At 37.1% G+C, this 14,811-nt stretch overlaps 1 protein-coding gene across 1 annotated transcript; it reads right to left on the reverse strand.

The window, feature by feature from the left end:
• On the reverse strand, positions 1–13,701 carry LOC129776235 (uncharacterized). Its single transcript, XM_055781765.1, has 3 exons — positions 13,115–13,701; positions 629–1,375; positions 1–571 (listed from the first exon to the last, which is right to left on the reverse strand). The coding sequence occupies exons 1-3, from the start codon at positions 13,235–13,237 to the stop codon at positions 146–148; spliced, it is 1,296 nt and encodes a 431-aa protein (XP_055637740.1). The 5' UTR covers positions 13,238–13,701; the 3' UTR covers positions 1–145.
• Between the last annotated feature and the right edge of the window lie 1,110 nt (positions 13,702–14,811).

A 14,811-nucleotide genomic window follows, 5' to 3' on the forward strand; every position in this document is an offset into this window, starting at 1 on the left:
AACATGCTTTCAGTTTCAGTTTTATTTCCCCATCACAAATAGATTCAGTAATTATTTAGTACAACAAACGGCCTACACAGTCTCACTAGTAACTAGTAAAAGTCATAAGTTATGCTCGGACCAGTGGGAAGCACCGTCTTGGCGCCTAGAGCATCTCTCCGTCGACTAGTTCCATCACAATATCAGTCATTTTCCGTCGGCAATCCTCATTTGTCGGGACGTTCAGCTCCGGAGGTGCTGGAACTCCCTCCGATGCACTCACGTACAGATCAGGCGCTTCCTCTGACGAACAAGTACTAATCGGTAACATATCCATAGCCGTTCCTAGCCCGAAGCGAGCGCATTCCTTGAACTCATCCTTGATCTGCTGCAAAAGATCTTCCTCATCCGTACATAGGTCCTCGAGAGAGCCGAGAAGTTTTAGCGACTTTACCAGTTGCTGGTGGTAAATTTTCAACCAATTCTGCAAATTGGTCTTACGCAAGGAAGCATCGGTGCAGCAGTAGATCATATAGGACAGATCGAGCGCGAAGGATCCGTACCGGATCATTTGGAAATCTACAAAATAGGTCTGAAGAAGAGGTCCAATTTTAGCTTTGTCTCCTCACTCAACATTACATTTACATACCTCACAAATCGATCCTTTATCGTCATACTTGTAGAGTATATTGTTCGTCCAACAATCTCCGTGACAAATAACCGACAACTTCGTATCCTTGTTCACAAGGTCTACCATATTTCCAAAGAAATTCTTCACGAACGCTTTCAGCTTATCTGCATACTCTGCCTTTCCGGGAACAGTTTGCGTCACCATTTGAATCGCATTTTTAGTCAAAATACCGTAATAGTTTTTATACCACTCGGTATTAGCTTTGGCGAAAATTCCCTCCGATATTTTCGAGATTAATTTCTTAAACTCCGTCGGGTGCTGTTCTCTGTACGCGAGACTGACCGCATGGTACTTGGCCAGCTCCACCAGGGTAACCTTCATCTGCTCCATCCCGAGACCCCGCTGTCGATTTGGCATGCTGAATCGTCGGACGCGTAAATCCTCCAGAATCACCAGGTCATCCTGGGCCAGATAGCACTGGGGAACAGCCGTGAATATCTCCGATGCGTTGCCGCTGCCACTTTTACGCTTCTGGAAGGCCAAGAACTCGGGCATAATGGTGTTGTAGAACTCAACCTCGTTGCGGAACAGCGTTTCACTTTTGAATGCCTCCCGCTTGACCTTGCAGTCCGGCAGGCGCTTGCATATCACCGTCTTCTCCCACCGTAGCTTCTTCGAGCCATCACTCGATGGGGTGTGACCTTTGAGGGTCAGCCGAAAGAGAGCGGCCGTGTAGTTGTCACCGCGATCGGCCCCCTTCGATTCCTGTAATGACGAGAGAAAAAAAATATTTAAACTTTATATTTAAAAACAATAGCACAACTCTGGACATACTACATGCTTCAGTTACTTTTTCGTCGCAAATGTTCTTTTCGAGTAAACTCATCATCGTAAAACAAAATATTTTTCGGTTGCGATGCGTGTTAAATGTTCAGTTGTTACTGACAGTTGTCCAAGTTATCAAGAAGCACAACTTTAGACATGTATGTAGACTACAAGTAACATTAATCAACTCTTAAAGAGCATGAACTAGTTCTCCAAATCACATTGTTGCTTTTCGTAAAACTGCGCAAATTATTTCATCCTTTACTCCACTGCTATTTTTTTTTATTCGTCCAAATCATAACTATCAAAGCCGCAAAAGACGTACATCAACCCTTTGCAACGCTACGCTTTGGTAATGGCGATCTCCCAATTCTGAAAGAATGCTCGTGTGGAAATAGAGAGACTAACAATTTGATATCCGACAGATCCAATCTCTAGTCCCTGTTTTGTTCCTGGGTTTATAGCGATTGACCTTTTTATTCTTTTGTCATAAATTTTCGTATACGTGTTGGTTTCATGGATGGTTTGCAAGGTCTGGTTTGCGATCAATACACTGGTCCAAAGCAATACATTAATTGTTAACCAAACTCATTGCGCAATAGGTTCGTTTCGTCTGCCGTGTGGCACGTGGTACCGTCTTGTTGAAGCCACATGTCGATCAAATTCAGCTCGTGTATTATGGGCAATAAATAGTTGGAAACTTAGTACGATAACGATCTTGTTCTCATTTCGTCTTCAATGAAGTACGAGCCAATGATTCCTCCGAACCACAAACCGCACCAAACAGTACATTTTTCGTATTCCTCGCGGCTGCTCATCGGATCAAATGCGACAATTTTGTTTATTAACGTGTCCATTCAACCAAAAATGTGCTTCACCACTGAGATAATTTTACGATAAAACAAAGAGGACACATTGGATTGCATTGATTTTGATAATAAAATTCAATGAATCTGTTCGTTTGTAAGTCTTTCCATAATGAAATGGCAATGAAAACTACACAACTTTCGTTCTGGCACATGGCAGGGATCACCCGAAATCTGTAGAAAACAGTACACTGAAAAACCAAACAGCAAAAAAAATACCTTTTATCAGCCGCTCCTATGATGAAGAACAAGCGCTAAACAGAAGTATTACTTTCATCCTTCCGAAATTTTTACTTTTAAGATTCAAGCCAAATTCAATGAATAAGCCACATTCCCGAATTTTAATTTTAATATTCATTTTAATATCCGAATAAAGCGAATGGAACGGATTAAAATAAAACAATTCATAATCACATTAAAATTTAGTATCTTTGTTCTGAAAAAAGGGTTAAACTTAAATTATAAACTATTAAAACTGGTGTAAATAGAGCTAACGCGATATGTTTTTATTACTCCTAATCAAGCCAAATAACAACTATGTTGATAATTATCAAAAGCAGCGGGTGTTCTTTGGAAGAGCCACTCGTGCGTGACACGTTCCAAGACAGATGGGCATCGCCCCTCACCCACTGCGAAAACACCTTGGAACACCAATTTGGAAACACGCTCGGACTGAATAATAAACCCATTCCGTGGAATGGAACGGATAACCTCCACCACTTTATACAATGCCATAAAAATGAAAATTGATGAACGCTACCGTTGTATGTATGAACAATATATGAAAATTGAGAGTGATAAATTACTTACCGATTCGACAAAATCAGTCAAGTGAAAATTAAAACTTAATAAACCACCAACTCGAGAAAATTTTTGTGACCACTAAAAAAAACATAAAACAATGGTTGCCACCCAATAGTATTATTTGTTGAGCGAAGGGTTACATGGCTTCCACTGATCCGTGAGATCCTTGCCGGAGCACGTACGCAATTATCGAGGAATAAATAAAACTTCGTTCCACTTCACTAAACATACGGATGTGCCGGAAACAGAAATAATTAAATAATTAAATGGTCCTAATAAGAGTTAGCTTCGTTTGTCCTTCTATCAACGGTTCATATTTTTATGGTTGAATCACACTTTATAATTGTGTTCAATTACAGTTCAGTTCAATTGGGACGTATATAATTCCATTTTCTTTTCCTTTATTAACAGTAAACCTACCACGACGGATCAGATAACCCATATTGTACTTTTTGTCAGAGTTTCTTGCAAATAACATTATCATATCGTCAACAATTTTGAATTGTATAAAATTTAATCAAATTGTTTTATTCATGTACCTAATTATGCTAAATACTACTTCTTTTTTTTTTTGCTATGCATAGTAATATATAACATTTTAAATGCGGTTCACTTGTGGTAGAAAAAGGGTATACATGAATCATCTTGGCACAACATTTCGTGAGACTTAAAGGCACGATTCACATACAACATCCACGTCACGTTGCGTCAATTATTCTTCCATGCAATTCCTATTGAAGCATTCACATCAGGTGTATGGCAATATTATCGCTATCTCACTCTTCCTACTGTCACCGCCTAGTGAGATCCCTCTGCTGTAAAAGTTCATCATCGACATCACGATATGTCAGATGGTGGTAAATTGGTAATTCGCGATGACGCGACTTCAAATTAGAGCCATAATTTGGGTCCCAAACTTGTTAGTGTAATCTCTATCAGATTAGAAGACACGGAGCCGGTTTTCAAATTTAAAATTTAAATGAAAATTTTCACATTATGTTATTTAATTATTAGAAACACGTATTTCTGACTTTCATTCAACCATATGGCCAGACAATTCCAACATTGTTGCTGAATTTTTTTATTATAATATAAAGTTGTCTTCATAAACAATTTTCGTATGAGACTTTTTCCCCACCTGCAAACAAAAATGTTTTTAATTTAAATAGAATACTAATTTGATATGGAAAAGCTAATTTTCATTCATAATTTTAATTTTGAAAACGTTCACTTTGACTGAAAATCAGCTACTCTTCAACGCTCCCCTAAACTAGTAAACGAAGCTCAATGCCGTCAACGCAGATCGCTGTTTTAAAGAAAACAAATAATTTTGATGTTTGAGATGTTGGCACCAAAAACATGGTGGGTGCGACACAGCTGATTCACATACACCAGCAACGGCAAGTCGAAGTTGCCGTTGCCGGTGTATGTGAATGTTTGTATAAGAACTGCTTGGAAGAATGATTAACGCAACGTGACGGCACGGAACGTGAACGTGACGTGGATGTTGTATGTGAATCGCACTTAAAGGATATTGATTCAAAAAGATTCGATCAATTTCGGATTTGGTTTATATTCTCAAAAGAATATATTGTGGTAAATAAACATTAAATTTTTCTTTGATATACATACATTTTCTCGTTTCTTGTTCGTATGTTGGCCCCAAGGTAATCAAAAGTTGCTGGCCATCACAAAAAACTCAAAAGGGCGTGTGGGAAACATACTACAACAGTATTTACATATGAAAATGGAAACATGTAACTATTTCAGAGCGATGTTTGGAACTTGTTAAACCATACTATAGACCGCAACACAAAATATTAGCACATTGGAAAAACGCTACCATTCAACCGAGAGATGCTCTCCATACGGATGATTGGCTGCGTTCGTTTGTATACACTGGTTTCACCGAAACGCCACAAAGATATCGTACACAAATAGGGTAATGAACGAGGACTGTCGCTGAGGAAATTAGCGAAAGAAGGTAACCTAAGTATCAAAGCAGTTCGTACAGCGATCCGCTAGTATGGTGAGGAGAACTCTCTTCAGGTTCTACCAAAAATCGGCCGGAATGTTCAGCGTCAGTACGTACTAGGTACATCTGTTTCGAAAAATGTGAGTACATCTATATCAAAGGTTGTGTATGCTAAGGGTGCTCATACACTGTTTGACCGAAGCCAAATATTTGACTGTTTTTGACAGATATTTGATCAACGTGTACTGATCAAATATATTTGACAAGGAAATATTCAGCTATTGGATTCCTAAAATATTTGTTCGATCTGTTCTTCGAACCTGTCAGTACATGGTTAGGTTACCTTAAATATTTCAGATTCAAATTCGTTGTCATAAAGAATCCAATAGAAATAGCAAGGTGAGAGGAAAAAACGTTACATTTCCTATAATAATTCTCTGCATAGAGAATGTATTGGTATTAAAAGCAAAAATAATCGAATTGATATAAGGTAAGTGTACCAATTATAGAGGACATATGTCACCAACTTGCAGAAATTGGCGAACAAATACTCTATTTTTGATCAAAAGTATACAAAAGTATACTTTCTCGAGTAGTTTGAACTGTGTTTTTGCAGACTCTCATCGATATTTTGATGATTAATTGACTAAATTTAAAAAAAAAATGTTTGAAAATGCCACTTCCATGTACCCATTATAAGTGCACCCGTGGCCGAGTGGTTAGCGTCATAACTAACATGCCGGGTGTTCGGGTTCGATTCCCGTTCTGGTTGGGGGAATTTTTCGTCGAAGAAATTTCCTCCGACTTGCAATGTGATCACGCGTATTCTAGAGCTTGCCACTCAGAATGCATTCAAGGCGTGTTATTTGGCATAGAAATCTTAACTAAGTACTAATAAAAATGACGCAAGTAATACTACGTTGAGACGGCGAAGTTCCTCTAGGAACGTTAGTGCCATTGAAGAAGAAGAAGATGTACCCATTATGGTGATAGTGTTCCTGGAGTTTCGTAATAAGTGTACCTATTATGGTAATAGTCGGTGTCACATGGAGAAGTGTTAATAGGATTCAAATAATACTTCAATAATATTTTTTTTAAATATTTTTTAAATAAAACTATGCTTCTAAATCTTATTCCTAGTATGCAATACTATGTCGTTGATTCTACACTCGACAAAAACTATGCAAACGGAGCGCGAAGTCGAAGTTTTTAAGTGATTTTAGAAACGCTGTAACTTTATGGAAAACCAACGCATGAAGATGGGGTACACATAATTTTAAAGCTTCTTTAAAGCTTCAAGTTTTGAGATGTAATACTTGAATGCTTCTATCTTTTTGTGTGTATTTGTAGTGGAGAACAATACTGGAAAAAAAAATCATTTTTTCAGTTTTTCTAAAAAGATTTTGTAGTTTAACACAGTGTTTCAATAACCAAGTCAATGGTAAATCCAATAAACCTTATCAATCAGCATTCATTTGATTCCAAGAACGCTCCTGTAGGTCATTTTACTACAGGAGTTTCGATAGAATGAAAAAAATCCCTTTTTCTAATGAATACTTTTTCAATAACGCGCTTATTCCCAAATCGGAAAGCAGTTTTGAAAATTCCAATAAATTCTGTATAAGACTCATTTTTTTTTTTTTTTTTTTCTGCAATTTTTGCTTTTGCTTTGATCGATTTTCTTAATTGACTTTCTCTTACGATAACCATGGCCTTCCAGTCAGATTTTGTGCCACTTTATTTTAATATGCAAAGAACATGTATTCAAAATTAAAAAAAATAAGAACTTCCGGGATGATAAGGGTACACTTAATTAACTGCAAATCAAAAAAATAATTAACAAACATTACAAGTTCCGGTTATGATCTATCTTCTGTTATGAGAAATTATTGTTTTTTTTAATATCCGGTATCCGGCCGGATACCAAATATTGACGGATAGGCAGGATACCGAATATCCGTTTCATCTCTAGATTAGACTGTTATGTGCTTCTCGGTTGTAAAATAACTGCCTGCTCCTCGTTGTTGGGCCGCTCTGCTAGCTGACAGGAGAATCACAAAGACGTGAGAGCTGTGATACAGTTTTCGCTCCTCTTCAGGAACTGAACAAAGGATGTAACACATTCACCTAAGATTTAATTTTCAACAGAGTGGAACAAACAAATATGCTTCGGTCGGACACGCATAGTGTTATTTCACAACACTACTGAGCGTTTAAAAGCGCCCTATGATATGCAATTACACATCGTAAAAACGTGAGGTACAACTATGATAGCATAACAACCATAACATAACAACGTACATCCACAATAGGGACATAGAAGATTTGCTTTTCAGATTTCCAGCGATTTCATACAACCATAATAGGAACGAGGCAGCTTGCGATATTGCGATAATTGGCACGTAGATGTAAAATTGTATCAATTATGGTAATACAAAAATACGTGTTTATTTCGATAAAATCGTATAAATTGGTCGAATCACAACATCAAGAAGGTTGTAATGTATGCGTCTACACTGTGTTTGCATCAAAATAGCCACTTCACAGCATAAAAAAAGCAGAGATTTCTCATGTTTAAAAATCATATTATAGCCTTTAAAAATAAGATATGTTTTCTAAACTAATAAAAAACTCACTCGTATTACCATAATAGGTACTATTGCGATGATAGGTAGGGTAGGGCTAGTTGGTCATATGGGTAAGTTGGTCAGTGACGATATCTTGGAATCTGAGCGTCCGAAAATTAGCGATCTATGGTTGAAAAAAAGCGAATTGCTGATACAAAAAAATAAGCAAATCGGAAAAACTTTTTACTAAGTAGGTTAAAATATACGGACATGGTTCCGATTTCGCCACAAATCATTCACGGTTTGCGCATTATAAAATGTATTCTGAAACTGGTTAATAACCATGAAAAAAATCGGCTCAAACGTAAAACTAAGCTTTATTGTACGTATTAGCTTTAAGTGTTAATGAAATCCGCTTTTAAAATTATTTTTGTTGAATTTTCATGAATATTCTTTTTTATATATAGAGGTTGGTCACACAAATTGATCGTTTGAGAGCAACGCTTATAAAATGTTCAGGTATGCTGTGTTTCATTACGCAAGCTATAAACAAATATAGAAGGCATATGTTTTACTGCTAAACTCAGTGTATTTGAAACGAGACAAATACCACACAAACCACTTGCAATATAATTGTCATATTTATATTTTTTGTTGTAAAATTTTCATTAAATATATTGAACGCTCACATTGAATATCAGAACTCACAAAAATGCATTGAGTAATGTAGCATACTTGGACGCTATTTCTATATACTTTGGGGCGAACGGTACAAAAGTCATCAAAACAAATGCAAGCAAGAATGCAAGGGGTTGTGCATCGCAAGGGTGCCAGGTGATTTTTTTCAAAAATCTTGACATGATACGAGAAAATGTATTCTTCATAATATCGGAGGAAAGTTCTTCACACAAAAACGGAACTGTGATAACTCTATTCGTTTATTTCAGCTTTGAAATTTTGGTTGTAACTCAAACCATATTCATGAAACTAATTGTAGAAAAGACATGTAACCGGAAGACCTTAGATTTGTGAAGTGGTCGTTTGAAAGATCTAGGTTAATCTATTGTATAGTAGGACCAAAATAATAGAATTTTAATGTCAAAATCATTCGAATTTTCGAGCGCAAAAGATCTAATGTCCTCTAGAGAGAATATGTATTCGGACCGCTTCGATCGCTGAGACTAAAGCCCTACTTTTTTGACGATATTGTCGGTCAATAGTTAGAATCTCATGGAAATATTTTTTTTTAAAAACTCACGTACGCTATCATACTGAAATTTCTTCATATATTTCATAATGTCTTCAAAGTGTCTTCACAAAATCAAATGTCTTCACAAAATCAAATGTCTTCACAAAATCAAATGTCTTTAAAATGAAGACATGTCTTCAAACCTGGCATCTCTGGTTCGCCACAAAGTGGAAGAGAGACAAAATCGCTAGAAAAGATTGTCTGACTAATTTTCAACTATGATAATTTGAAATTTTCATTAATTTGTTTTATTACCTGCTACATGATATTAGTTACCTGTTTTTGTTTTGATTTAGTTAATTTATACATAATGAAGGAAACTTCTAATGGAAAAACGCTTATTATTTGCTCAAAATTAACATGCCTATTATTGACCAATTTACCCCGTGTGTGGGATTAGTTGGTCAATTTATTCTGAAATACAAAGACGTTAAATAAAAGAAAAATGTCAAATAATTGATTCTCTGGTTATTTTTCATTGAAAGGGTAAAAAGTAAGCTTCATTGTGGTACATAACATTCTAACGCAAAACTATTACAAAGTTATAACCAAATGTATTCAAAAATGACCAACTAGCCCCGCCCTACCCTACTTCTACCCTAGTGGTTCTCAGATTTTAGTGAAAAGTGGTAGTTTTGTTCTTTATCGCAAAACATTAGACCCGTTTTTTTTTGTTTTTTTCAGAAGGGTGACCATTTCCATTGATTTCCGAAAAATCAACTTTTTCCTCTTTTTTGAAAAATGACTTTTTTCAAAAATTCATAACTTTTGAACTACTGATTCGGATGATCGACATATCAAATTAAAGTCAATCACCTGGCCACACCCCACTGAAAAAAAAAATACGGGTCTAATGTTTAGCGATAAAGAACAAAACTACCACCTTTCACGAAAATCTGAGAACCACTATATCGGTTTGGCATGGAATGGCTGTATATATAGGGTTGGGGAAAAAGAAATGTCGTATTTGTAATCGAAATTTGACGCTTTATCCAATTTAAGTCAAATATGCGATCTTTTGAGTATCACCAAGAGCATTTTGCATGGACCGGAAGAGATGATAATCACTTGGAGCCAGGTCCGGACTATACGGTGGGTGCAATAGGACATCACATCTGAGCTCCCGTAGCTTCTGGCGGGTCATCAAAGATGTGTGGGGCCGAGCGTTGTCCTGGTGGAAAACAACACCGTTCCTATTGATCATTTCTGGCCGCTTCTGGTCAATCGCCTGCTTCAAACGGTCAAGCTGCTCACAGTAGAGAATCGAGTTGAGGGTCTGGCCATAGTTGAGCAGCTCATAGTGGATGATTCCCTTCCAATCCCACCAAACATGCAACAAAACCTTACTGGCCGCCAATCCGGGCTTGGCGATGGTTTGGGCCAGCTCACCGCGCTTCGACCACGACTTTTTTCGCTTTATGTTGTCGTACGTGATCCACTTTTCATCACTAATTATCATCTTCTTCAAAAATGGATCGACTTCATTCCGTTTCAGCAGTGCATCGCAGGCGTTGATTCGGTCTAAAAGATTTTTTTGCGTCTACTCGTGTGGCACCCATATATCCAGCTTTTTTGGAATCAAATCTGGTTCCCAACGGTTTTATAGTATATACCCAGTTCCTGGCCAATCGAGCGAGTGCTCACATGCCGGTCTACTTGGATGATTTCAACGATTTTATCGGTTTCCACGACGATTGGCCTACCAGTACGGGGTGTATCTTCGACAGCCACTACACCAGAACGAAATCGATCAAACCAACGCTGTGCTGTGCGAATCGTTACAGTATCGGGTCCATAAACTACACGATTTTTTTCGGCTGCCTTCGTCGCAGTTTTACTTCGCAGGTAGTAAAAACGTAAAATATGACGAATTTCTTGCTTGGTGGACCCCATCTTTAACGCGCTATAACTTGAGACTGAAAAGGACAATTACAACACTGTCAAAACTACACTTGTAGCACAGATTGTCGTCTTTAAATAGTCGTATAGTATGACCCGATGCGATAAGTACAACACAAAATATGTTTAAGTGTTGCCATACATTTCTTTTTCCCCAACCCAATATATACACTCTGTCCAACTTCTATAAGACCAGGTGACGATCTTGCTATTTTGTGTCATTGTAAAGAAACAACGCTTCAATTAATATTCTAGTGAACTTGTACTGGTAGTTATCATACATTTCCTATAACACACACATCATATGTGTGTGTGCAAGCGTTGAGCATAAACAAATGTTTTATTATTTTTCAAGTGTCAAGTTTCTATAAGACCAGTTGCATTTTCCGTTGTTTTTAGTAAGTTTGATTAATAAATCTGGAAAATGCCGAAAGGAAAAGTGCTCACGGATAGAGAAAAAAGACAAACCGATGCATTTCACCAAGAAAATGTTGGAATTAGAAAAATTGCTCGTCGGATTGGATCATCCCATCAAGTAGTTCTCAACTATTTGACGAATCCTCAAAGATACGGGAATCATCTCACATCGAAAGACGTCTGAGTTTTGCCAAAGCTCACATGAATCAATAGTGGGGCATGGTATGTCATGACAAAGAACGTTTTCAAAAGAGTACATTTTGCTATACATATACCATAACGAAAAGTTCTACAATTATTTTTTTTTACTTTTTACTTTGCTAGGTTATTTTCAGTGACGAAAAGAAGTTCCATTTTGATGATCCTGATGGTTTCAACGGGTACTGGCGTATTTACGGAAGGAGAAACACATCCTTCAAAATGAATAGCACGGATTACATACATGTTCTGGAATCATCTCCCCTACAGTTTTTGCGTAGATATCGTCGCAAAAAAATCACATTACAACAAGACAATGCCGCTATTCATACTAGCAAGGAAGCAATGGATTAAGGACCAAAAACTTGATTTATTGGAATGGCCGGCAGACCTAAATTCTGTTGGAAATCTTTGGGGAATCCTAGTACGCAGAATTTACGCTGAGGGAAAGCAATACACCACGGTTGATGAACTAAAGGCCGCAATTTCGGAGGCATGGGAAAATATCGAGAAATCCGTTCTCCAGAATTTGGTAAATAGTATGCCAACATGATTTTTCCAGGTTATTAACCGAAACGGCAAAGTTACCAATTATTGAAATGTAAATCTGCTGATTGTTTTGTATTTTTCATTGATAATGCTTGTGAATTTGGAGGTGGTCTTATAGAAACTGAACAGCTGAAATTATCATATTTAATCCCAATAAATGAACAAACTTTGAACGTAATTGATGTTAAATATACTTTATTCTAAGCATTCAACAATGTATGGAAGTATCTTTTTGAAATACTAACAGCAACAATAAATATTCGAGGTGGTCTTATAAAAGTTGGACAGAGTGTATACCAGTTTTCTCTGTACCTTGCATGGAACTTGTCTCTTTCAAACTTTATTAACATTTGCTGAGTGCATGCCGTGAGCCTCCATCCAGCGGATCGAAAGCGAATTTTCTTATTTTATAGCAAAGAATCAATTTCTCCGCAGATAAGTACAAGCACAAAATCCCCCATTTTGTGGTTGTATGAAACGACTGATAATTTGTATTGGATATTTTTGTTTAATACACAAAAAATGGCATGCTTATCGACGAAATTTTGATAGAAAAAAGCAAATGACAAACAAAAATCATAAACAAGAAAAACGCACCATATGCGTAAGTAATGGCCGTTTGCATCGCCATCTAACATTTGCAGGCGAATACTTAGTGAAGAATCTTCTTCAGACAACAAATCCCTGACATGAGACAGGCGAAGGCGAAGTTTATAGTTTAAAATAGTACATCCATTGAACAAATATTAATAACAAACAAGGGGGGATCACATTGTTGTCTATGACTTATGCTCTACATTGAGAATAAATGCTTTGGTACAGATGTTTCAAGAATATTAACATAAAAAATCAGTGAATTTCTTTTAATGATAAACGATAACGATAAACGAAATTCACATAAATAATGCAGTTGTTTTGCACATTAATAAAATTTATATAACATACTCTACCCTGAAGAATCAAATGTTATTAGACTGTTAGACTGTGTTAGACTGTGTTAGACTAACAATTATAACTGAAAATAATTATGGCATGGGTACCGAAAAGAAGAACCCAGTTTTTTGTTGCATTATGCACCGTATATGTTATTCGAACATTCATTTGAACGATACATAAAATGAAATTTAATTCTCATATTATTGGCAATTCACTCACTTCATACGAGTCGATAATCACATCGGGTTCGATTTTCAGGAAAATCTTCTGCAGCATCTCCAGATTCATCTTGGATGTCGATGATGTAAGCTCGCTCTCATTTCCGGTATCATTCACTCCCATTTTTATTTGTTTGTTTCACAACAATCGGGTGGATTGCACTTCACAACCTCGTTGGTTCGCTTTCCCTTAAACAGTTTACCCAAAAGTAGCCTCTTTTCTGCATCAATCAACCAGGAAGTACAAATCGGTAACAGCTAGCACACAGCCTTATTCCAGCAACACGCTGATAACTGCTGATCAACAGCAACTCCAGATCAGATGTTTTTCATTCACACAAAATTTTGCCTGCAGAGCCCAGCTCCGAGGGGACGAATAGCCGCCGAAAAGGATACGAAACGCACACAGTCGCACCACAAACAGGGAATGTAGGTGTTATCGATTTTACGTTTCCATCCGCTAGGATCTCCGTTTTGATTGCTGGCGAGAGCGACAAAAATTATATCTATCCCATTCGAACCGCTTCTCGGATGCGTGGGATATGCGGCAACTGCACCGAACGCGCGTAGACTCACTACTGAGGCTTGGTGGACGAAACAGTCCGGTGTTATGGATCAGCGCATCGTATGTCGTGTGTACCACACCGAAAGTAATTTCATTTGCCGACCAAATCAAGTTCGTTGCAATATACGCTGAACAATTGACTGGAACCGTTTAGCAGCATCAGATACAGGGTCATTAGGGGAAGGGCTCGCATTTATTGGGTTAGTCTACGTATAACATGCATATATTCTAGTATCCGAAAATAAAAACTTCACTATACGAGAGGATATAGAGAATATCGAATACGTTCAAATGTGTGTCTCTTTATTCTAAAACAAATGGTTGACGCAAGAGTTGACGGAAGTTGAATCATTAATTCCATGTTCTAACCCTTTTGCTCCTTTTTTGAACTATTTCAAATCACCGAATGTATTTCTGGAATTCTAAGGTATTCCCTCCGATTTATTATTCTGAAAATATGTTATGCTCAAATGGTCATAACTTATAGTAAGATGAACCCATCGAACCTCTGATTGCATTTGACGGGGAAATTCATCTAATATATTATTCCAAGATAATTATCTGACACCGGAGATGTTCTGGATTCCCGCTGAGTATGTTAAAAGCTGCATTTTTCCATTGCTTGCCTGTTTTCTTAGTATTATATTTACATAGTTTCGAGATACTAAAATTGATGAACAGTTCAGTGCTGGCCGAAGAGTCAAGATCCGCTGGGAAACGACTATGATATACCCATTTTCCTAAAATCAGTTCCAAGGAAAAGAAACATTTCCACCGATTTCATAATATTTACCCGATTTCCATCTACCCGAATGTAGAATATCAGCCATTCCAAGCCTAACCGATATAGTGGTTTACAGATTTTCGTAGTAGTGGTAGATTTGTCGCTTATGGCAAAATATTAGACCCAAATTTTTAATTTTTTCATTAGGGTGCCACTTTCCATTATAGGGTGGTCCAAAAAAATGTTTTTTCCATTTTTTTTAAACTGACTTTATTTAAAAATTCATAACTTTTGAACTACTCGACCGATTCAGAAGATCGGATTACAAAAATAATACACTTGCGAATTTAGTTTTCGTAATTATTGGTTGTATTTGTTTTTCAATTCAATCGGTTAAAGATAGAGGGCG

This window comes from Toxorhynchites rutilus, chromosome 3 (assembly GCF_029784135.1).
Source record: "Toxorhynchites rutilus septentrionalis strain SRP chromosome 3, ASM2978413v1, whole genome shotgun sequence".
Classification (NCBI taxonomy): domain Eukaryota; kingdom Metazoa; phylum Arthropoda; class Insecta; order Diptera; family Culicidae; genus Toxorhynchites; species Toxorhynchites rutilus.

Coding starts and splice junctions, on each gene's coding strand:
- LOC129776235 (XM_055781765.1), bottom strand. CDS start 13,237: ATGGGAGTGAATGATACCGGAAATGAGAGCGAGCTTACATCATCGACA. Junction 1,376..13,114: donor TGATTATCGACTCGTATGAA/GTGAGTGAATTG, acceptor TCGTCATTACAG/GAATCGAAGGGGGCCGATCG. Junction 572..628: donor ATAAAGGATCGATTTGTGAG/GTATGTAAATGT, acceptor CCTCTTCTTCAG/ACCTATTTTGTAGATTTCCA.